Below are 21,443 nucleotides of genomic sequence, written 5' to 3'. Positions count from 1 at the left end.
CTAGTCGCTAACCAGGAGCAATACCAACAGGGACACACAGTACGATACAGGAGAAGATACGAGGGCTTTGATTTGGTCAGCGGGGGAGTCGCGATCCACTGGCGATCGTTTGCGTTGAAAGAGGAGGACTTTCTCGGCTCGAAGCCGCTCACCTCTACTCGGCCCGAAAATTGCAATTGCCTTTGTTCTGGCAGGGAGGAAGGAGAGAGATAGAGAGAGAGAGAGAGAGAGGAGAGGAGAGGAGAGAGAGGACTTCAAAGAGAGAGATAGAGGAGAGAGAGACGTGAGAGAGAGAAAATATTTTAATCTTATTTTATTATTTATTATAATAAAAATTTAAAATCAATTTTTTATTTTAAATTTAGAGCCATGTCAAATGTGCATGTGACACGTCAAATATCATGTTAGCAAGTCGTGACGGTGTTAGACGGCACATGACGGAGTGCATTCGATTGTTACAAATTCGAATATTTTGTACAAAATTGTAACCGAAAATTATTTTTGTATCCAAATGTTAGATTTTACAAATTTTTTGTATTCATAGTGTAATTAACCCTTAAAAAAATCACTTTGTTAATCTCCTTTAAAAAAAATAAAATTAATTGGTTGTGAAACCAGGCGCATTTTTTTCCCTCGTAGAATAATAGATTTCTTGCCCAGGCTGTCTGGTCAGTCACAGACAGTGAAGTTTCGTCCGCGGAGGTACCATTGTCTCTGATCATCGTATTATCTCATTTCATCCATAATAACGAACCATACTTCTAATAAGGATCGACACAGATTCTCAGCAAAATTCCGACTTTTCTGTTGCCAGTGATTCTTATCGACTCAAAAACCAAGACTTTTCTTCTCGCCGTTCCGATTGACCTCACGAGACTTGTCCAGCCCCTACACCAGACACCCCTCTCTCCGCCGTCTTTCCAGCTGCTGGGTACTAACCTCTGCCCTTAATCGCTCTCTATCACGAGGACCCATAAACCTTTTCCTCGTCATCTTTCGATTGGCCTATGATTTCCACCGTTTCCCAGCACTCCTTTTGAGCACTCTGTCTACGTTTGATATCGACTGTGGGGAGCTTTTGGTGAATTCTGAAGTTGGAATGGTAAGTGTTCAGTGCTTACCCTCCCTGTTCTTCTTTCTTCTGCTATCGGTTGAAAACACGTTCACTGCCCCGTGGCCAAGTTTTAACAGCTGGGTTTATGGTTTAAGAACACCAAACAGTTTGAGCTCACCAAATGGTCTGCTCTAACGCCAATGATTGACTGGTTGGTTTACTGTGTCGTTGTTTGTTCAATCAGCTTAATTAAGTATTACCACACCAAACCAAAGAAGGCCCTCTTGTCCTCTAGCCTCCTTTGACTCTGACGTCCGAAGTTCTTTTCTTAGTCCCATGAGTTTCCATGAGCTTCTAGGAATCTTGGATGGAATATTGTACCCTTGAACTCTCGGGAAAGAGGGTTCGAAGTAGGGGGTTTTGATTCTTGTTCGTATTGAATTCACTCAGCTGTTGGGTTGGGTGCTGAATTTGAGGATTGACGATTCAAGGGCGTCTTTGAGTGATTAGGTTCTTGTCCTGGGGCCTGTTGAATTGTCGGTTTTCAGAGCTTATTGGGCGAATTTTGAGGAGTGGTGTCCATTGAAGCGTTTGGGTCTGTTCTTTTTTATTTTGGTGATTTTGTTGTATCTGCAAATATTTTGTTCTATCACATTTGCAGATACTTCTGGCAATTTCAATGTGGGTTCGGTTCTTTAAGACTACATTGTACTGAAGTTTGGTTGTTGCATCTGAGCTGCTCCGTTTTTAGCGAACTGTGTCTTTGACCAATTATTCTGTTCCAACGGTGGTTGTGCTCATCCCATGAGAATGCTCTTCTTATAGTTATTGATAATTGGATCTTCGAGACTGCTGAATCTTGTTGGGGTTCAGTTCTTGAAGCTGGAACGGTTTCTGTTAGCGGTATGGGGAGTAATGGGGTTGGTCATTCATATGGAGAACTAGATGACGGAAATATTCCCATCAGAAAAGAAGTGGATCCATCCTACAATGAATCAAGGACAGCCCAAAACTGTTGTCCTGACGAAGGCTTAAATATGGTGTCTTCGCGGGAATCGGAAGATCGGCAGGAGGTTATGGACAAGCAGTCCTCTGTTTTAGAGATTTCTTGGGCAGAAGAGATGGATGTTGGTTCTTCACCTGGAAGAGGTGAGTATCTAACCTCTTACTATAGCTCGAATTCGACAATTCAGGGAGTTCTGGAAGAAATCTTGACGACAACCTTTTAGTATATTCTATATTCTTTGACTTGCGGTGGTGTTACTGTGTAATTTACTGCCTAACAACCAAGTTGTGTTATCTATGCTAAATACCTATTTATCTTCTTTGGATTTTATAACAATATCTGCTGATAGAGACATTTTCTCTGGTAGATTTGGAGCATTGCATCACTGCTCCTGTTGGACATCGGAGGAATGTCCTGTTTGATGACATAGCAATCTCTAGATCAATGATGGAAAGAAGAGAAAGCCCGAGGCATGATTTATTTGACAGGCTCTCAGAACGGGAGAAGGTGCGCATGATGAAACATAATTTTTCTATCTTAGTCTGCTGAAATTATGAAAGGACAATAATTATAAGTTGTTCTCGCGTCGCCTTTCAGAAAAAGCTGATCATAGAACTAGTGAAGATTCAGAAGGATGGAACCGTCGAAGTGGACTTAACCAAAAGTGCTCCTATGGCTTCTGAATTCTTAGAGCTTAAATCTATTGAAGGATCACAAGTGAATCTTGAGGATACTTTTGTGGTTTTGAATAAATCAATTCCGAAGTTGAAAATCGCTGTACTTGTGGTGGGAACGAGAGGAGATGTGCAGCCATTTCTGGCCATGGCAAAGAGACTTCAGGCATGTTCAAACAATCCTTAAAACTTGAAAAGTCTACTGTTAGAGTAGTTTCAATTAAAAAAAAGAAAAAAAGAAAACTTTGTGCATCATTATTACGAGCTCTGCTGATGCACAATAGCCTTAAATCAACACTCACAATCTGTTCAATTCTGGAAAACTGTTTCCGGCTTTCCATTGTTCAGAATAAGGAGAAAATATGTTTTCACGAGAAATGTGCTGGTAGACTCTGGTCTTCATATTCTATTGTTTGCTGAACTAGCAGAAATTTGTGTGTTTACTCATTAAGGGCGCTGTTATATACCATTCATTTTTGCTTAAGAAAAACTTTAATATGTGTGCTTTCAGGAATTTGGTCATCACGTTAGGCTCGCCACTCATGCTAACTTCAAGAACTTCGTAAGATCAGCTGGCGTAGACTTTTATCCTTTGGGTGGTGATCCTCGAGTTTTGGCAGGATGTAAGGTCCTTTCTCTTATTCTTAATTTCTTTTGTTTGGCAACTTAAACAAAACTTATTGAATTAGAGCATTGCGGAGATTTCTATAGTAAGATGCCCCATGACTGCAAAACCTGTTTTTCCGTTCTGTAGATATGGCCAGAAACAAAGGTCTTATTCCATCAGGACCAGGAGAAATTTCCATACAGAGAAAGCAGCTGAAGGCTATCATTGACTCCCTTCTTCCAGCATGTACAGAACCGGATTTAGAAACTGGCAGTCCCTTTAGAGCTCAAGCGATTATCGCAAATCCTCCTGCTTATGGTGAGTTTCTATCGACATGCAGTATTAACTAAGTAGTTTCTTAGCCTAGCACGATTCTTGCCGTATCTCTTGTTTAAACAATTTCATGACTACTTCAGCTTGTCTAAATACCATGTACTTGGAACATATTTTAGTATACTGTCTCTGACAACCCGACAGTCGGTGTTATTGAACCCTGCTGTTTTTTGTGTTACAGGACACGCTCACGTTGCTGAAGCTCTTGGTGTACCTCTTCACATATTTTTCACCATGCCATGGACGTAAGCACTTGACAAATTTCCCAATGATTCTTTTATTAACGTACCACTGAGAATTTATTATTTGCTAATTATCATACATCATACATGTTTCTCTTTCCTGAGAAAACTTGGTGGCCTTTTCAGTCTTGATCTTCGTGATGGTTTAGAAAGTAATATCTCTGTCAATATTAATACTGTAGAATTATTATTTTTCTTTTTCTTTTAAATGAATTTATATGAAGTGGTCCTGTTCCCTCTTAAGTTGCCCGAACTTGTTCAAGCTTGACCCTAAGCAAATAGTATCTCACACTTTAAAATCTTAATGAACGAATGAACACCTTGTTCTTATCGTTCTGTCTACGATGATGCTGTCTTACGCTTGCTTTGAATAGGCAGGCCAACTTATGAATTCCCTCACCCATTGGCTCGTGTTCCTCAAGCTGGTAACTGGGTAGGTCTCATAAACTGTAACTTCTGGCTTTCACACTTTGTAGTCCAAGATAACAATGAAGTGATTCAATCAATTAAAATCGTCAATTTTGATCAAATTTCAGCTTTCATATATAGTCGTTGATATGCTAATATGGTGGGGCATCAGAAGTTATATCAATGACTTTAGAAAGCGGAAGTTGAAGCTCCCTCCTATTGCTTACTTCAGCACATACCATGGATCAATCTCTCATCTGCCAACAGGATATATGTGGAGCCCTCATCTTGTGCCAAAGCCAAGTGGTGAGAATAACCTCTATTGAGTAACCTATTGGCTGTTAATGGCTTCCCGGAAATAGTAATCTAAGACATTTTTGTTGGATTCGGTACTTCCATAGCCTTGCACTTGGAGAAGTTGGGCATACTATTATCCATTCATGCACCATTTTTATCCTTTCGATAAGTTGACAGTGACCTTTAATAGAGTCGCTGACTTGCTCATACATTTCACTATTGTGAAGGACTCTAATAGCTTTCTTATGTGAAAAAGAATTGAATCACTTTTCATTTTGCAAGTTCTCATCCTCTTTGCACTATTTTATTTTTTTCTGTATATTTATGTGTATACAAGTCATGACTGATATATATGTCAAGTGTCTATGCCAATAACGTCCTGCAAATCTCCTCATAGAGACATGTTTTATAATAATACTTTCCAACTCAAATGCAGATTGGGGCCCCTTGGTCGATGTTGTTGGTTATTGTTTCTTGGACCTTGGATCGAAGTATCAACCCCAAGAAGACTTTGTTCAGTGGCTTCAAAAGGGACCAAAACCAATATATATTGGGTTTGGGAGCATGGTATGATTATCTCATTCTTGAGAGTGGATTAATTGGTAATTTATTTCTCAGCTACTTGGTCGTGGTATTTTGGGTCGTACTAGTATTTCTCACCTGTTATATTGCAGATAAGTTCCTTGGTTTATGATTAAGGAGCATACTTGTACATTCTTGCACTTTTGTTAGTTCAAAGATTTCTTTCATGTGAGATTGGTTCTGACAATATTGCCGTTTGCTTGTTAAGCCTCTTGATGATCCCAAGAAGACCATGGATATCATACTCCAGGCATTAAAGGATACGGGACAAAGGGGAATAGTTGGTCGAGGCTGGAGCGATCTCGGGACTCGTAAGTATATTCCCCCTTTTCTTTTCTTTTTTTTAGTTTCCCCCTGGTTCCAAAAAGCCTCAAATTGTACGCAACTATTTCTGCAGACGAACCAATTTTACAGCAACTAGGAAATTTGAACATGACTCTGTATTTATTTGGGTTTTTCCCTTGCAGTTCAGGAAGTCCCGGATAATGTTTTCCTGCTTGAGGATTGCCCTCACGATTGGTTGTTCCCCCAATGTTCCGCTTTGGTGAGTCTTTATCATGTTTCGGTGATAGAAACCCCGAATTCAAAGACTTATTTTAATTTAGTTGTTAACAGGAATAACTATGGCGAAACACCTCATAATCTGATCATAATAAGAACAAACCTTCGTATTAGTCTTGCATTCGATTCTTCTTTTGACCAAATAAGGAAAAAAAGGAGATGATGAATATTGCCGCTTAATTTCAGGTTCACCATGGTGGCGCTGGAACAACAGCTACGGGGCTAAAAGCTGGGGTAAATCTCTTTATCCTCTACTCCTCCATGTTCTCAATCTCATCCTGTGTTTTTGAAAACATAGGTGGCAGTGCCTTTTTGCCAATCTTTCACGAGCCACTTTAATTGAATGATCGGGTGAAAGTCTGACGGTTCCTTTGCTTTATCTTCACGGCTTATGTAAGAGTGTTTTGATTTGTTTTACAGTGTCCGACCACGATAGTGCCGTTCTTCGGGGATCAATTCTTCTGGGGTGAGAGAGTGTATCAACGAGGCCTGGGCCCTGCACCTGTACCAATTTATCAGCTCAGCGTAGAGAGCCTCTCCAATGCGATACAATTCATGCTCCAGCCCGAGGTAAAGTTCGTCTATCTCTCATTTTATGTGCTCGGAAGTGGTGACAGTATATTATCTGATTGGTAGTCGCAATATATGCCGGTGAATTTATAGCCAGTTTTCCCGAGCACCTCGTCAACTACAACTGTTTGTCCGTCGTCCATTATTCTCCTGTGCGAGTAATCGAAAATCGGGATGGTTCAATGGGATAAGATGAATGATGAGTATCTAATTAGGCCCCATATCCTGTTATGTAAATAGAGCTCATTCGCTTGCATTCCTATAGATAAATAGCTCGTTGCACTTGCACGTGTGTTATCTTTCCGGGGAATCGTTGTGTTATGCTCGAAATGGCGAATTTGGATAAGAATCTCAGTGACAATCCGACTCTTGGAGCAGGTAAAAGCTCGTGCAGTAGAAATAGCAAAACTGATTGAGAGCGAAGACGGGGTTGCAGCCGCGGTCGATGCGTTCCACCGACACCTCCCTCCCGAGCTGCCCCTCCCAACCGGTTCCTCCGATGATGAAGACAACCTGAACCCTCTGCAGTGGCTCTTCCAGCAGGTTGAGAAGTGGTGCTGCCTCCCTTGCAGCGACAGATAAATTGGTCTCATCATACCCTGCTAGTGCTGTATAGCCATGTTCCCAATTTCATTTTTTTTTAAATAATAATTAGTTCTCTTAATTTATTTTCCTTTTTTTTAAAAAAAAAAATTGATTTTGTCAATCATTGGTCGATTCATTTCATTCTTGGGCTTCTTGCATGGGGTTTTTTGGGTATTAAAAAAAGATTGGGATACCACGTAGCATGTAGTTTCTCTCATAGGTTGTATTAATTAAGTTTGGTCACATAATCGCATTTTTCTTTTTTTGTTTGGCTTTTTTGCGTTGTACAAGATCATCGAAATTATTGGGCTGTGGTACAATAAAAATGCAGGTTGTGGTTTATTATGTCTTTTTAAGGCCAATTAATCTTGTTGTCGTAGTGATCCCTCGAAAGGACCTTTTTGATGTACCGAGTAGTCTATAAGTGGAATCCGATTTAAAATTCTGATGGGATTAATATTAAGCCGATTTCGCATTTCAAAGTATCAGTTGGTATGACAATAGGTCCCTTTTATCTTTTCTACCGACCAAATGCAAGTATGAATTATTCATGTTCACATTGCGTATCTGCAATAATTGCTGGATTATGAAGAAATGCGATAACGATGGTATCGAGATATATGATAATACTTACATTCATCGAGTTTGGGAAGTTCCAACCGGTGAGAATCGAATTTTGAATCGTTCTGAGTAGGTGTTTTTTTTTATTAATCGGTCTGAGTAGTAAATTAATCATATTTAGTAGTTTTTTTTATTAGTAGTTATATATACATACTTTGAATGGAGCCAACCCACGCAAGTCGGTTGATGCCGGAGATGGAGATGAGGGCCATAGACGACGTCATAGAAATGGGCCGCCAACTCACGCCGGCGCTCCCGCCGCTCTCCCACGCGCTCCACGACTCATTCCTCCACTCTCACTGCTCCGCCTGCTTCTCCCCTCTCCATCCTCCTCCTCCGCCCTCCCGCGTCCTCTACTGCTCCCAGGCCTGCTCCGCCTCCGACTCTCCCCTCCACACCTCCAGCGCTGAGCTCCAGCTCCTCCTCCACCGCCAATCCCCTTCTAGCGCCGCGTCTGACGATGGAGACACCTCCGACGTCCGCGCGGCCCTCCGCCTCCTCGCTGCCTTGAGGGACGCTCCGAGCTGCTGCGGAAGTCAACGGATTGCTGGCTTGTTGACCAACCGCGACACGCTGCTGGCACCTGAGACAGCAACTGTAAGCAAGCCACTTTCGTCACTGATGAGTAGTAAATGTTCTGCTCCGCGGCTAACGTCTTATGTGTTTCAATGGTGAGAGCAGAGCGGGATTTTGGCGACGATTCAGAGCGGCGCGAAGGCTATGGCAGCTGCTAGGAGCTCTCAGAAGGGCTCCTCCGATGTCTCTGAAGACATGAAAGCGACTACGTTGGAGGAGGCAGCTCTTTGTGCCGTGCTGACAAACGCGGTGGAAGTGCAGGACAGCGAGGGGCGTGGCATTGGGATCGCCATATATGGTACGGATTTCTCGTGGATCAACCACAGCTGTTCTCCCAATGCTTGCTACCGATTTCAGTTCCAATCGGCATTGGACACCGGCACTCTTCAGTCTTTGAGGGCGTCGAGGATGTGGATTTCGCCTTCTGGCTGTGATGTTAAAGTAAAAAAATCCACTGAATTTACTAATTCAAGTGTTGTTGAATATCAAAGTTTAAAATTTTGGAGTAATTTACCTCCATCTGAATGATGTATTTTGCAGATGGATAATGGTGCCATTGGATTCAGTGGGCTCCGAAAAGGTAGCAACCGATATACAATTCTCACAATGTAACATTCGTTTAGGCATTTCTGGAAATACGTTTGGCGTTTGACATGATTTGCTTTGCCCCCCATTGTATTGGTAAGACAATAATTTGCTACTTCTCTCAAAGGATACGCAGAGTACGGGCCAAGGATCATGGTACGGAGCATAAAGCCAATTAAGAAAGGAATGGAAGTGACTATTGCATACACCGACTTATTGCAGCCTAAAGTATGTGATAATCACCTAAAGTTTCAACTTTTAATGGACTTTCATTGTAACTAATTTGATTTTTTTAAGTTCAAGTTGCTATTAAGTAGATGTTTGTGCTGTGAGTAATTAAATGTTTGTTGACTTTGTAAGCTGACATTCCTCTAGATCTTAACAATGGCACCACTTACGGCCATCCCAGGTTGTGTGCTGAGTGTTTATAGGTGTACAACCCGTTGGAAATTTACTTTTCCTTGATTTCGTTTGTTTCTATAAGTTCCAAGATTGCCAGTTTTGTGCAGCATTCGGTTCTGTCTTATACTTATTCCAACTACGCTTTTGTACCAGCTTGATGCACACTTTTTTTGAACTTTTCTTGACATACTGCATCTGTTTATCTTCAAATTCATTTGAGTATATTAATGTACATATTCTCAACTTTCCTTGAAGGCAGCGAGGCAATCTGAGTTACGCTCGAAGTATGAGTTTATATGTCAATGTACAAGATGTTGTGCGGAGCCTCCAATATATGTGGATCGAATTTTACAGGCAAGGACTCTAAGTAACGAGACTTATCATTTGCTTAATTGGACAACTTGAAGTTCCACTTAGACAAAATTTTCTTACCATCTTATAATATATGATATATGTAAACTTACCTTTCTAGAATTTCCACGCTGTGAGTGGTGACTTTCCCTTGGAAAGAGATGGCATCAGCTTCAATCAAGATGAGGCAATCGAAAGGTTGACTGATGGCATAAATGATGCTGTTGCTGATTATCTTTCAGCCGGTGATGCAGAGTCTTGCTGTTTGAAGCTTGAGGAATTGCTGACAGTAAGAGTCCTAGATGAGGGGTTAAAAACAGATACTAGGAAAATTGCCCTGAGAAACCATTGTCTGCAATTGCATCCGTTGCATTATCTTTCTATAGAAGCCCACACGATTCTTGCTTCTGCGTATAAAGTCCGTGGAAGCCGGCTGGCTCCTCCATCAACAGGAGTGGATAGAGTTACATGGGAAGATTATGACCTCACTCGAATAAGTGCTGCATACTCTTTGCTGCTTGCTGGGGCTGTCCATCATTTATTTTGCTCTGAATCTTCTCTAATATGTTCTGCTGCCAATTTTTGGGCAAATGCTGGGGAGTCCTTACTGAAATTAGCAAGGAGCTTAGCCTGGGATGAGAACTATAAAACCTGCATGTGCTCCTTAGTTAATCAATCAGAAGCCTATTATCATCTCAGTCATCCATCATATGCGGATTTTGAGAGAATTTCCAACCATTTTCGCAACTGTGTCACTCATCATGTGCGAGAAGTCTGGGATTTCTTAAGACACGGTTGCCCTTACCTTCGAGGTATCAGAGATCCCATTGATTTCAGCTGGCTCGGGACCAATTTGGATTCTTGTTTAGGGATTGTGAGAAATGTTTCTCGACATGAATTACTGGGACAAACTGCTGAGGGAAGACCAATGGTTTTTCAGCTTGGAGTTCATTGTGCATTGTATGGGAATTTCTTGTTGAGTATATGCTATGGTGAGGGCTCTCGTTCGACTTCCCATATTCAAGGCATTCTTCGCAGTGAGGAGACATTATAAATCCCAAGAGATTAGCTTTGGAGATTCCTAAACATGAAAAGCGAATTATCATTGCTTCTGATGTTTTATGGTAGAATGACATATCGAGATGAATGAAAATCACTTGACTCGGGTAAGTTCTCTCAGACTATTGCAAGTTCATTGGATAAGGTTCATGAAAGTGCATTTGTTGTGAAGAAGTTTCTCTCTTTTTTTCTATTTCCTCCAATGTTTTTTCCAAGTGTTCTTGGTATGTATCATTTCCTAGATGAATGTTTTCTGAAATAACAGTTTCCTGTTGCACTTTGTAGGGAAAGCATCCTTTTTGAGGGCCAACATATAACGGAAGTTGATTTAGTAGCAGGTATTATAGTTCATTCTAACATCACCTTCGGCATTTTCCGGTATGGTATATTTTCATGGAGGTTATGCATTTGTAGTAAAAGCATAGTATGGACATTCGATCATCACAGCACTACAAACGTGATCATGCATGATGATGGGGTGGAGCTGGAGGTAAGAGTTAGAGTCTGCAATGCACACAATTATATTTCTTATAATTTTCCTTCACCTGAAATTGGTGAAGATCATTGTAAGGCTGCCCTTCAGAGACTAATAGGCATGGACATGATTATGGGATCAAGTGGGCCCATGGGTCCTTCCCATTTTCACACGTGAAAACATTAAACCTTTTTCCTTTGGAAAATAATCCTGTCTTGTGCCTCTGCAGTCCCCAGTATATCTGTGACCGTCAGATCTGGATGAGCGGCGATGGCTCCGGAGATATAAGGGATCGGCTGGGGCAGGACCACAAAGGTTTTCCCTGTTGGATAATATAGCTTTACCATATAACTTTGCGTGGCCTCATTCAAAGATCTTACGTTCCATATTTCTTGCGCCATACTCATCTTTTCAACAGACGGCATATGTTCCACGGAAAGCTCCGAGCCGTCGATTAGATGTGTGGGTCCCACTATCTGTGGCAATGTGATCTCTTAGACCCCGTTTAAACGAGAGCTCTCCTGTCCTGTAGCCTCCCGAAAGATGTTCTATTGACTGGATTGCTGGGTCTCCAAGTAATTGTGTGATCTAGGATTACTGCCATTTTTAATGCCAGAAACGAGAATGGAGGGAAAAAAGAATCATTTTAGACCACAACATATATCCCAAGTCATGCATCAGATCAGACATTTGTGGGCCCTAACTCCCAGGTGGCAGTTAAGGTAGCTAATCTCGGCAGCTATTCACTTATAAGTACAACTTCCATGGGACCTCCTCTCCACCAAACGGATTAAGCAATTCATATTTAGTTTACTCTTGAAATCTTAATTCCTCCAGTCTTTTGCATCTCTTTATACCGGACTTTTACAATGGAAGGCGAGAGGAACCACCATCACCGCCACCACCAGGCCAGTGGATACGGTTCCGCTGAAGGCAGTCCTATGGGAATGGACTCCTATGGGACTGGCCGCCCTGGGGGGATGGGATCCTATGACAACAATTCTGCGGGGATGGGATCCTATGACAACAATTCCATGGGGATGGGATCTTATGACAACAGTTCCACAGAATGGGATCTTATGACAACAATTCAATGGGAACGGGATCTTATGGGAGCAGCGGACAGGACTACAGGAGGGAGGAGAAGCAGTACAAGCACCATGAGCACATGGGTGAGCTTGGTTCCGCTGCTGCTGGAGCTTTTGCCATGGTACGTAAAAATTCCAGATCGACCTACCCGAGGTTCAGTTCGGATCTGGTTGGAGAAAACTTTCTACTCTGAACTCATTATTCTACGTAACCCAATTATCGAGTCGGATAATTATGCTCCTAAAGGAAGTTTTTATTGTCATGTCCCAAAAACTTATGTTGGGCTTGGCGCGAAAGATCTAATTTTCTATTACATTTTCATTTCCGGGCATTTCCGTTCCTCCATTCCCATATCGCACCATTAGCTGGATCTATCAAAGACACTTGAGGAGATCTTGAAAAGATTTAGTGTGGAAATTAGTTCGATTATATGTTTTTCCGCTTATGGTGACTTACATGGTGTGTGAATTTTTCAGCATGAGAGGCACGAGATAGGGAAAGACCCAGAGCATGCACGCCGACACAGGGTAGAGGAGGAGCTAGGCACCGCAGCCGCTCTTGGGGCTGGTGGGTATGCATTACATGAGCACCACGACATGAAGGAGGCCAAGAAGATGGAGGAAGAGGGCCATGGAAAGCACCACCGCCACCTATTTAGATCATAACCTCGTACTTAGAATAATAATACGGTGTATCCGTACAGGGAATACGAGATCTGTACGTATAGGATACCCGGTCCGAGTGCATACACTCGGATACATATATATACATATATATCCAATAAGTATGTCTGCCGGATCACTCATTTAGGGGATCAATATGGGCGACTGTGACTAATGTTTTTAAGGGTCTTTATGAGCGTGAGGAGCATCCTCTTCTGCTGTAAGAGGTTTGATATAATAAATTATATATTCGAATTTTCTTTACGTGCGATGCCCTGCTTTAGTTGTTACATAAACGACCTCGGTCATGCTACCGAGCTACGTTGGTAAGAATTAATGTACTATGGAGAGTCAAATGATATTATTCAGTCCCATTGACAAGCAGCATAGACATCTCATCATCAGTTGTCGCATATAACTTCCTTCAGCAAGGAGTATCTGTCTATTTAAATTATTGCTACTTAATCAACCGGACACGTTTTATTAGACGCAAAGGATATATAACCGTGTCTCTATTCCAGTGGAACGACTATATATGAATGAAGTTCCTAGCATCAGCCTTCGGGTTCTATTGCACTGTTGCAGTAGCCCTCAAGGATGTCTCCTTCCTCTTCGGTGAAGCCGAGCGTCCCAATCAGGCCGGGCCAGCAATGGTGCTCTATGGTCCTAATGGCTTGGCAGCATCCCGCGCCCAAGTGAGTCTCCCCGCTCATGAAGAACGTTATGACCTCTTCGGTGCAAGCCTGTAGCTCAAACACCGAGTCCCAGCAGCTCGGCGCTTCCGGATCATCTGACAGCTTCAGTCGTGCCATAAGGTCCGAGGCCGACGGTGATCGGGACCCCACCGGGCTTATGGGTTGGGAGGCGGCAGGGCCCGTGACGAGAGCCAAGACGATGAGAGCTAGGAAGAGAGGGCTGAAGGTAGAAGCATGTGCAGCCATTTTTCGGAATATCGAATGTGAACGTACGGTGAAGGGCTGGACCGAGGACGTACCTTATATAGGCAGCATGGGAGGCTGTTGGAGTGCGGTAACTGTAACGGCGACGAGTGCTTGGTGGGGGCGAGTGAAGGGACGTAAGCTCATAATCAATTCACGGCGCGGTTTAATTACAGAGAAACTTGATGCCTTTATGGGCCCGGGAATTAAGATTATAAACTATTAATATTATTTTATTTTCGTTTAGAAAGCAGAATCACAAACCGACCTTAGCTCAGTTGGTAGAGCGGAGGACTGTAGTGGGTATCACAGCTATCCTTAGGTCGCTGGTTCGAATCCGGCAGGTCGGATTTTTCACCCCTATTTCTAAAAAGAAAAATCAATTTTTTTTTTCTCTTAAATATTTTATTTGCTTGGAAAATTTGTTCTCACCCAATTGTTCTCCACGGTGCCAACAACATTTTCCGGCCAAACCCAACCGGAGACACCAACATAAGTCATCATTCATTCGTTGGTCCGATGTTTTCATTAGCTCATGTTTTTTTAGATTCTTTGTAACATTTTGGCAATTCTTAAATAAATACGTCGGTTGAGTAGTTCTGAGTCTAGAAAATGGAAGAAGAGAAGGGTCAGAAATCTCGTGTGGAGAGTGCCGCTCATCGCATTCTCTCAATAACCATTGATCGAAGCTGCGTTTGCACGGTAAGATCTCTCATCATTCCCCTACTTCTTCTTCCAATCATATTTGCCAATTTCCATTTATCCCAAAAATAAAAATAAAAAAATTGCCGATTTGGCCCCAAAAAAAAAGGCAAAAAATCAATATGCCCATTAGTGACGCCCAATCCAATCGAAACCAGGAGAAAGGGAGAAAGATTCAGTTATAAATCAAGAAATCGGAGAGAACAGAAGAAGAAGAAGACGGCAGGTCATGTCGGCGGTGGAGGAGACGAGCGGACCGAGCATACCAGAGCTTAAAGCTGCTTCGGTTATGAACCAATTGTGTCGCCCTAGTTTCGGCTTTTATATAGCGTGTGAGGGTGGGGGGAACTGGAGAAGGCGATACGCTGCTACGCGCTAAGGGAGCCTTCTGATGCACCCTCACCCTCGCCCAAAATTAACATCGGTTCGATTCGTCGACCATAGCTTAAGCCTCGGGTGTTTCTCGGTTGAATCTCGACTGTTAGATATTTGCGCGTAGAATTGATCGTCACGACATGTTCATCGGTTACCCCCCCCCCCCCCCGTCTTGATGCCTACGGTACTTTGATTGTATATATGTAGATAAAGATTTTGTGGTGTTACTTGTTAGGCTTGGAAAGGATATATGCCACGATAGATAGTCCAGGAATGATAAATAATGTTCATGCTACACTTGTTTGAAGAAAAATCACGTGCCATTCATTGAACCAAAAGGGTACTATTATGGGCACTGAGTTATCGAAATTCAGGTCACTCGTGTGCCATAAAATGTAAGCGCCGGGGGCCATGGAAAATTTGGACTAAGGGGAGTGAGACGTCTGAGGGGCCAATAATAAAATAAATTTTCCGAATTAAATGGACGCATATAGAAAGAGAAGTTGATTAAAATTTGAAGAATTATATATGAATTCCCTTAAAATATGAACATTTTAGAGGAGGTTATTGTCTCTCAATCTCCTCTCGGTCCATATTGGTAATTATTATCGCATGCCTTATAACCATTCTTACCATGTCCTTTCTTCATTCACGCGATTTATAAACCGATTCTATAATTGTTATTTTTGCATTGTAAGACTTTTATAGTTAAGTTTCGTGTTTATGCACTGGGGAGTTTCTAATAACACGCCTTAATTAGCAAAAGACCGGTGCTCCTAATACAAAGATTAGGAGGCATAGGCGTGGTACTCATCCGGTAGAATTTTCAACGCGGGATTCATTAGGAAAAAAGAAATTTCAATGCGAAAAGAAAGAAAGAACTACTCACTCATAGGAAATTTTAAATGATCTCGCGTCACAATATCTTATAATATAAAGAATATCAACGATAATTAGTCAAGTGATTAACACTCAATTTGTGGTTATACCGCAATCGATCACCTACGAATTAATCCACGATATTGGATTTTGTGAAAATAAATAATTAATATTTTCTATCTTAGTTGGATCAAAATCCTTTTTAGGAAAATAGACAAAGACTTTCCAATTGGTAAAAAGGCTTCGCCCTCCTCTTCCTCCTCCTCGTCTCCCCTCCTTTCTGTCTCCTCCGGGTTTGGGCCGAGAACGCACTTTTAACAATCGGCATGCGAGCCTCTCATTAATCCCTCCCCCCTCTCTCTCTCTCTGCGACTGAACTCCCAGGCAAGCTTTGTCTCCCTCTCCCTCCCTCCCTCTCTCCCTCCTCTCTCTCTCTCTCTCTCTCTCTCTCTCTCTCTCTCGGTAACGTACTTTCAGTTTCAGTCTGCATTCCACTGGAATTTACAAGCCATAGATAACAGACTTACAACCCCCAAAACCTGACCTTCGAGATCCCCAACAGTCCCTCCGAGCTCCGGAGAGCCACGCGCTAGGCTTCCTCCGCTGTCCCGTCGCACCGCTATAAGCATTGCGGTATCGGTTTTTCTTTTACTCTCTGATCTCTGGTGTGTCTCCCCCTCGGCTTAGGGTTTCAGGGGAAGCTTGTTTCTTTTTCCCCTTATGCGGTGGTCTGATCATGGTTCTGTCGATCCAGCTGCTCTGTTGTTTTGCTCCTCCGTGAGGCCTCGTGGGATTTGAATTAGGGGTTGAAGGGTTGCGAGTCTGTGAATTAAACATTGGGCGATTTGTCGTTTTCAGGTTCTTGGTTCAATATGTCAGAGGCCTCCAAAGTCATTCATGTTCGCAATGTCGGGCACGAGATTTCTGAGGTATTTCTGTGTGGCTTTAAAGTCTCATACGGATGTAATTTGCAGTGGCTTTCCGAAGAAAGTAATCGTTTCGGAATGAAAACCATGCTTATATAGTGATAATGAAAATGATTTATTTTGACATTTCAATTTGCGGCTGCTCCTGGGGTAGGCCCTACTATACTATTTTGCATTTGCTCCGGAAAAAAAAAAAGGCAGTCATTTTCCTGCGATTGTCGCACCCTTTGCATTTGTTGAGCTGAAATTGCAGTGGTGGGTCGAGCATTTTCCTCTCACGCTGTATGATCCTTGTAGACATCGGTTTTTCAATAGTTCCTTCTTGCTAAAGCCGGAAATTCTTCTCTTTCTGAGAAATTGTATAGAATGAAAATAGTGGCGCTTAAGCCTCTTCTTACTTTTTATTTGTGATTTGTTAGAACGACCTGCTTCAGCTATTTCAACCATTTGGAGTAATTACGAAGCTTGTGATGCTTCGGGCAAAGAATCAGGTTTCTATTTAACTGTTTGATTAGCTTGGTACTCACGTGGTTTTGACATGAATCTGTTATTCTAATCGTTGAGCTGTCATGCAGGCCCTTATCCAAATGCAGGATGTTGCTGCTGCCATTAGTGCTCTGCAATTTTACACTAATGTTCAGCCAAGCATTAGGTACAGAATGCTGGTTCTAGTGAATTAACTCAAGGTTGCGCACGTAACTGCCCTAGTTAGTAAATCGGCAAGGCTCTTATAATCTTAATTGGAAGAGACAATTGTCGCTGCTGTGACATTATTGTAGTTAGTCTTACATTGACGACCTACTATTAGCAGCGACAGTATTGTTAGCCCTTTATAATGGTCTATGAAGAGAAGTAATAAGTGAGGACCTTGTGCTCTTTGCTTTCCCTTCTATTGAAGTATAGAGAGTGACATCTGTATGGTCTTCAAAATCCAGGGGTCGGAATGTTTATGTCCAATTCTCATCGCATCAAGAGTTGACTACAATGGATCAAAATTCTCAGGGGAGAGGAGATGAGGTTTGCTTTCTGCAGTTAATTGTTGACATTCATGGGATAGTGCTCCATAAGAATTTCAGATTCTTGTTGTTTTCTATTTGCATATTTGATGTGCATGATTCATGCTGTATGGCATTAGGACTATGTATGGGAATTAGCATTCTACTTTTGCTCCGCCAATCCTATGTTGTGATTATTTTGTGTTATCTTCTGTAGATGTAGTTTGTTCGTTCTATTTTTTCTATTCTTTTTGCCTGTGCTGATAAGCTGCTGGGTCCTTGGTGACAGCCAAATCGAATTCTGTTGGTTACTATCCATCACATGATGTATCCCATCACAGTGGAGGTACTCCATCAAGTCTTCTCTCCATATGGATTTGTCGAGAAGATTGTCACCTTCCAAAAGTCAGCTGGTAATTTCCCTCAAATACATGCTCTCACCTACTCCTGCTTTTTTCCAACAAAATGGTGCGTTTTGACACCAATTTATACTAAAGAATCTAAGTGGGATGATTCTCCTTTGACCTAAAATGGCTGATGTTATAGTGAAAATTACTTGCTTGTGTGTGTCATCACTCTCGGAAGCATTATTGTGAGCGGATGATCTTACTCTTTACAGCTAACAATTGTTTTCTCTGGTCTTATTGGCAAATTACCTAGGCTTTCAATCCCTTATCCAATTTCAGGGACGTCAGAGTGCTATTAATGCTAGAACTTCTCTTCAGGTACTATCCGATTGTCTGTACTATCATCAGCATCGTGATGGTTTCTTTTTAATAATTTATGTGATTGAATGCCTGACTTGATATCTGATGTTGTAGGGACGTAATATTTATGATGGCTGTTGCCAATTGGACATTCAATTTTCAAAGTACGTCTATTGAAGCATTGGACCCTCACTTTTCGTTTGTATTATTACTATTAGATCTTCATTCATCAGAAAGCATATCTGTTTACTCAGTGTGATTATTGGTGAAAATTTTCTGTTTGTTTAATCTGTGCAGCCTTGATGAGCTACAAGTGAACTACAATAATGATAGATCAAGGTGAGATAAATTTCAGGATTCTGGTTGCATTTCTTGATGATGTAATATTGTAAATGCTTTAATGTGCCTGCCTTTGTAGGGATTTTACGAATCCTAATCTGCCTTCTGAACAGAAAGGCGGTAGATCATCACAGGTGCACTGCATAGAGTTACTTTTACCACTTTAAATAGTTTCACAAAAAAAAGAAAAGTGCATGCAGCTTTTTCATTCTATATTTATACGCGACTGTTTTTTTTTCTCAGCCCAGCTATGGGGATGCAGGAGGCATGTATGCCCTTCAAGCCGGTGGGGGTCGTGCAGGTAATTCTGCTCTCCTCTGTTACTTGGAAAACAATTATTATGTTCTTTGTTTTTCTCTTTTGCTTCTCTCGTGATCCCTTCATATTAGCGTTGTGCCACTTCTTTCATCTTTATGCATAGCATCTCATAAGAAGAATTCTTATCCGATATTCGCACATCATCTCTACCATTTTTCTGACCTTTTCTTTCTTTTTTTTGATGAACAGTTGCATATCCACAGGTTAGTTGGATCTGTTCATCCTGCAATTTTTGGGTAAAATCATATAAATTCAACCAGGGAAGACTCTTTTGGCTATTTTAAATGTGCTTTTGGGCTGTTCATTTGAGTTCCATTTGCTCACTTCTCTTTCTGATTCATTGTCTTGTGAAATGATATCCATGGCCTCCTCTATTCTATACTAATAGGTAATATTGTGTTGTAATAGATGGTTTATGGCTAGTACTACTTCACTGAAGTTTCTCGGTGCGTAATGGGGTTTGTTGATCAATTGGAATAAGAAAGGGATGAGCAACTTGACCAAGTAGCTGAATTTTATGACAGCATGATGTTATCTAAATAAAATTTCATCTCATGGACTTCGTTAAAAATTCTATGTTGCCCATCTGCATTTTTTTTTCAGTTCTATAATGATCTCAGGTGATAATGGTGCTTTTCTTTTTTTTCTTCTTTTCCTTAGATGGCTAATGCCGCTGCCATTGCAGCTGCCTTTGGAGGAGGTTTGCCTCCTGGAATAAGTGGAACAAATGATAGGTGTACAGTCCTTGTGTCTAACCTAAATCCCGATGTAAGTGCTCTTAAAGGCCTCTTTTTATCCTTTCTTTGTCTAATGACTTCGGTCATGACTCGATTTGTCATGTTTCAGAGAGTAGATGAGGATAAACTTTTCAACCTCTTCTCTCTATATGGAAACATTGTGAGAATTAAGCTTCTCCGAAACAAACCAGACCATGCACTTGTTCAGATGGGCGATGGGTTCCAGGCTGAGCTAGCAGTGCATTTCTTGAAGGTCGAGTTCCCTTGCCTTTAACTTGTGGCTCTACTCTTTATTGTTCAGATCTGTTAGATGTTCATCTTTGTTCTTTCCATCGCCAAAGAGGCTCTCCATTGAAATTTGAATTTGGGAAGGTGATTTTCATGAAGAAACTTATCTTTGCTTTCTGATGGAAGAACTTATGAGTAAATGGGAAATTGAAGGCACTTTAGAGGCAGGCAATTGTAACAGGAAGCATCATCATCTAATACTTATTAAATTTCTGAATATTAGGGTGCCATGCTCTTCGGGAAGAGACTGGAGGTCAACTTTTCAAAGCACCCAAATATTACTCAAGGTGCTGACACGCACGAGTACGTGAACTCGAACCTCAACCGGTTCAATCGCAATGCCGCAAAGAATTACCGATACTGCTGCTCCCCAACGAAGATGATCCACCTCTCAACCCTCCCTCAGGACATCACCGAAGAGGAGATTGCGGCCCACCTCGAAGAGCATGGGAATATTGTGAACACCAAGCTCTTTGAGATGAATGGGAAGAAGCAAGCCCTGGTGCTGTTTGATACTGAGGAGCAAGCCACAGAAGCACTCGTCTGTAAGCACGCGACCTCCCTTGCCGGGTCAATAATCCGAATCTCCTTCTCCCAGGTGCAGGCTATCTAAGAAAAACATTCTCCAGTATAAAAGAGGAAAAAAATAACCCCCAAAAAAAAAAAGGACCTGGTAAATCTCTTTGTGGCTTGCGTGATGGAAGTATTATTATTTCGGTGTCGGTAACTTCTACTCGACAAAAAGGATTGTTATGTGGGTGGCTGAGTCCGTCTTTCTTTCTTACTAAGTTGACTTGTGTTGTAGATTTAACTGCTCTCTTAGCTGGGGATGATACTCTCTTTGAAACTTCCTCCTTGTCTCTCTGTCTTATGCTTGATTGGTGCTTGTAGCAGTAAATTCTTATAGGCTCTTCTGTTTTCGGGTTTCTCATTGTTTTTGAGGTTGTGTTGGTTTGCAGCTTAGGCTTCAATTTTGAAGATAAATAGGGAGGGAGAGAGGAATAGTATTTTGCCCTTTTTTCCTTATTGAAGAGCTAATTTCAGTGCCCTTTTTTGTTTGTAATATTATTGTAATTCAGTCAGTCAGGCCAATTGTTTTTTTCCTCCTCTGTAATATCAAATAAAGACTTGCCTTGTGTCTTCTTCATCCTCCTCCTCCTCCTCCTCCTCCTCCTCAAGCTCTCTTCAACTTCTCCCACAATTCGGCCTCCTTCTCCCTTCCTCCTCCAACTTCTCTTCTTCCTCCCTCCTCCCTCCATCCTCTCCTCGTCATCCTCTTGTTCTACAGTTGATGGTCTTTGATGGGTCTGAAGGTTGAGCTTTCGATCGATTTGAGACTCGGTTTCTGGTACATGTTGCCACCGGTAGAAAGTGGTTAGAAGGAGAAATATGGGTTTCCTACTGCAGGGAATGTCACATTATGTCTCCAGATTCGAACGCGGGGCCTCATGGCTTAATAGTAACCTGGGGAACTTCTACACGGTGACTCCATGTAGAGGG

At 41.8% G+C, this 21,443-nt stretch overlaps 5 protein-coding genes and 1 non-coding gene across 16 annotated transcripts; 5 read left to right on the top strand and 1 right to left on the bottom strand.

Moving 5' to 3' along the window:
• Nucleotides 1–721: 721 nt before the first annotated feature.
• On the top strand, nt 722–7,261 carry LOC116206334 (sterol 3-beta-glucosyltransferase UGT80B1). Of its 4 annotated transcripts, none has more exons than XM_031539172.1 (15): nt 722–1,102; nt 1,928–2,203; nt 2,428–2,567; nt 2,658–2,900; nt 3,246–3,357; nt 3,489–3,659; nt 3,856–3,919; nt 4,295–4,349; nt 4,453–4,630; nt 5,058–5,188; nt 5,412–5,514; nt 5,671–5,747; nt 5,951–5,998; nt 6,185–6,334; nt 6,713–7,261. In XM_031539172.1, exons 2-15 carry the CDS (start codon nt 1,960–1,962, stop codon nt 6,914–6,916), a joined length of 1,920 nt encoding a protein of 639 aa, XP_031395032.1. In that variant the 5' UTR covers nt 722–1,102; nt 1,928–1,959; the 3' UTR covers nt 6,917–7,261. The 4 variants fall into 4 exon arrangements, with proteins under 4 accessions (XP_031395032.1, XP_031395031.1, XP_031395030.1 ...); XM_031539171.1 differs by having other exon boundaries at nt 1,880–2,203; XM_031539170.1 differs by lacking the exon at nt 722–1,102 and having other exon boundaries at nt 1,322–2,203.
• Nucleotides 7,262–7,421: 160 nt separating this feature from the next.
• Nucleotides 7,422–12,055, top strand: LOC116206333 (protein SET DOMAIN GROUP 41). 6 transcript variants are annotated; one of them, XM_031539168.1, is made up of 9 exons: nt 7,422–8,137; nt 8,222–8,557; nt 8,657–8,696; nt 8,829–8,929; nt 9,359–9,457; nt 9,576–10,620; nt 10,799–10,851; nt 11,218–11,303; nt 11,407–12,055. In XM_031539168.1, the coding sequence occupies exons 1-6, from the start codon at nt 7,700–7,702 to the stop codon at nt 10,506–10,508; spliced, it is 1,947 nt and encodes a 648-aa protein (XP_031395028.1). In that variant the 5' UTR covers nt 7,422–7,699; the 3' UTR covers nt 10,509–10,620; nt 10,799–10,851; nt 11,218–11,303; nt 11,407–12,055. The 6 variants fall into 6 exon arrangements, with proteins under 6 accessions (XP_031395028.1, XP_031395027.1, XP_031395025.1 ...); XM_031539167.1 differs by adding an exon at nt 10,928–11,003 and having other exon boundaries at nt 11,218–12,055; XM_031539165.1 differs by having other exon boundaries at nt 10,799–11,003.
• On the top strand, nt 11,858–12,742 carry LOC116203278 (abscisic stress-ripening protein 5-like). The gene is made up of 2 exons (XM_031534952.1): nt 11,858–12,160; nt 12,554–12,742. Exons 1-2 carry the CDS (start codon nt 11,858–11,860, stop codon nt 12,740–12,742), a joined length of 492 nt encoding a protein of 163 aa, XP_031390812.1.
• Nucleotides 12,743–13,293: 551 nt separating this feature from the next.
• On the bottom strand, nt 13,294–13,680 carry LOC116203276 (egg cell-secreted protein 1.1-like). The gene has a single exon (XM_031534950.1). It carries the CDS (start codon nt 13,678–13,680, stop codon nt 13,294–13,296), a length of 387 nt encoding a protein of 128 aa, XP_031390810.1.
• Nucleotides 13,681–13,940: 260 nt separating this feature from the next.
• Nucleotides 13,941–14,027, top strand: TRNAY-GUA. The gene is given in 2 exon segments: nt 13,941–13,977; nt 13,992–14,027. It is a non-coding gene; the product is annotated as a tRNA-Tyr (tRNA).
• A 1,841-nt stretch (nt 14,028–15,868) lies between these two features.
• On the top strand, nt 15,869–21,090 carry LOC116205057 (polypyrimidine tract-binding protein homolog 3). Of its 3 annotated transcripts, none has more exons than XM_031537502.1 (15): nt 15,869–16,017; nt 16,492–16,562; nt 16,979–17,050; nt 17,135–17,211; nt 17,495–17,576; nt 17,844–17,967; nt 18,215–18,279; nt 18,376–18,425; nt 18,559–18,600; nt 18,680–18,734; nt 18,844–18,901; nt 19,108–19,121; nt 19,579–19,686; nt 19,765–19,908; nt 20,167–21,090. In XM_031537502.1, the coding sequence occupies exons 2-15, from the start codon at nt 16,506–16,508 to the stop codon at nt 20,554–20,556; spliced, it is 1,338 nt and encodes a 445-aa protein (XP_031393362.1). In that variant the 5' UTR covers nt 15,869–16,017; nt 16,492–16,505; the 3' UTR covers nt 20,557–21,090. The 3 variants fall into 3 exon arrangements, with proteins under 3 accessions (XP_031393362.1, XP_031393363.1, XP_031393361.1); XM_031537501.1 differs by lacking the exon at nt 15,869–16,017 and adding an exon at nt 16,024–16,266; XM_031537503.1 differs by lacking the exon at nt 16,492–16,562 and having other exon boundaries at nt 15,898–16,017.
• The last annotated feature ends 353 nt before the right edge of the window (nt 21,091–21,443 follow it).

Source organism: Punica granatum, chromosome 4 (assembly GCF_007655135.1).
Source record: "Punica granatum isolate Tunisia-2019 chromosome 4, ASM765513v2, whole genome shotgun sequence".
NCBI classification, from domain to species: Eukaryota; Viridiplantae; Streptophyta; class Magnoliopsida; order Myrtales; family Lythraceae; genus Punica; species Punica granatum.
The sequence above is the reverse complement of the archived record's forward strand: the minus strand, read 5'-3'. Positions and strand labels throughout refer to the sequence as shown.

Coding starts and splice junctions, on each gene's coding strand:
- LOC116206334 (XM_031539172.1), top strand. CDS start 1,960: ATGGGGAGTAATGGGGTTGGTCATTCATATGGAGAACTAGATGACGGA. Junction 3,660..3,855: donor CGCAAATCCTCCTGCTTATG/GTGAGTTTCTAT, acceptor TTTGTGTTACAG/GACACGCTCACGTTGCTGAA. Junction 5,748..5,950: donor TCCCCCAATGTTCCGCTTTG/GTGAGTCTTTAT, acceptor GCTTAATTTCAG/GTTCACCATGGTGGCGCTGG.
- LOC116206333 (XM_031539168.1), top strand. CDS start 7,700: ATGGAGCCAACCCACGCAAGTCGGTTGATGCCGGAGATGGAGATGAGG. Junction 8,697..8,828: donor ATTCAGTGGGCTCCGAAAAG/GTAGCAACCGAT, acceptor CTTCTCTCAAAG/GATACGCAGAGTACGGGCCA. Junction 9,458..9,575: donor ATGTGGATCGAATTTTACAG/GCAAGGACTCTA, acceptor TTACCTTTCTAG/AATTTCCACGCTGTGAGTGG.
- LOC116203278 (XM_031534952.1), top strand. CDS start 11,858: ATGGAAGGCGAGAGGAACCACCATCACCGCCACCACCAGGCCAGTGGA. Junction 12,161..12,553: donor CAAGCACCATGAGCACATGG/GTGAGCTTGGTT, acceptor TGAATTTTTCAG/CATGAGAGGCACGAGATAGG.
- LOC116203276 (XM_031534950.1), bottom strand. CDS start 13,680: ATGGCTGCACATGCTTCTACCTTCAGCCCTCTCTTCCTAGCTCTCATC.
- LOC116205057 (XM_031537502.1), top strand. CDS start 16,506: ATGTCAGAGGCCTCCAAAGTCATTCATGTTCGCAATGTCGGGCACGAG. Junction 17,577..17,843: donor CTCAGGGGAGAGGAGATGAG/GTTTGCTTTCTG, acceptor CCTTGGTGACAG/CCAAATCGAATTCTGTTGGT. Junction 19,687..19,764: donor TGTCTAACCTAAATCCCGAT/GTAAGTGCTCTT, acceptor GTCATGTTTCAG/AGAGTAGATGAGGATAAACT.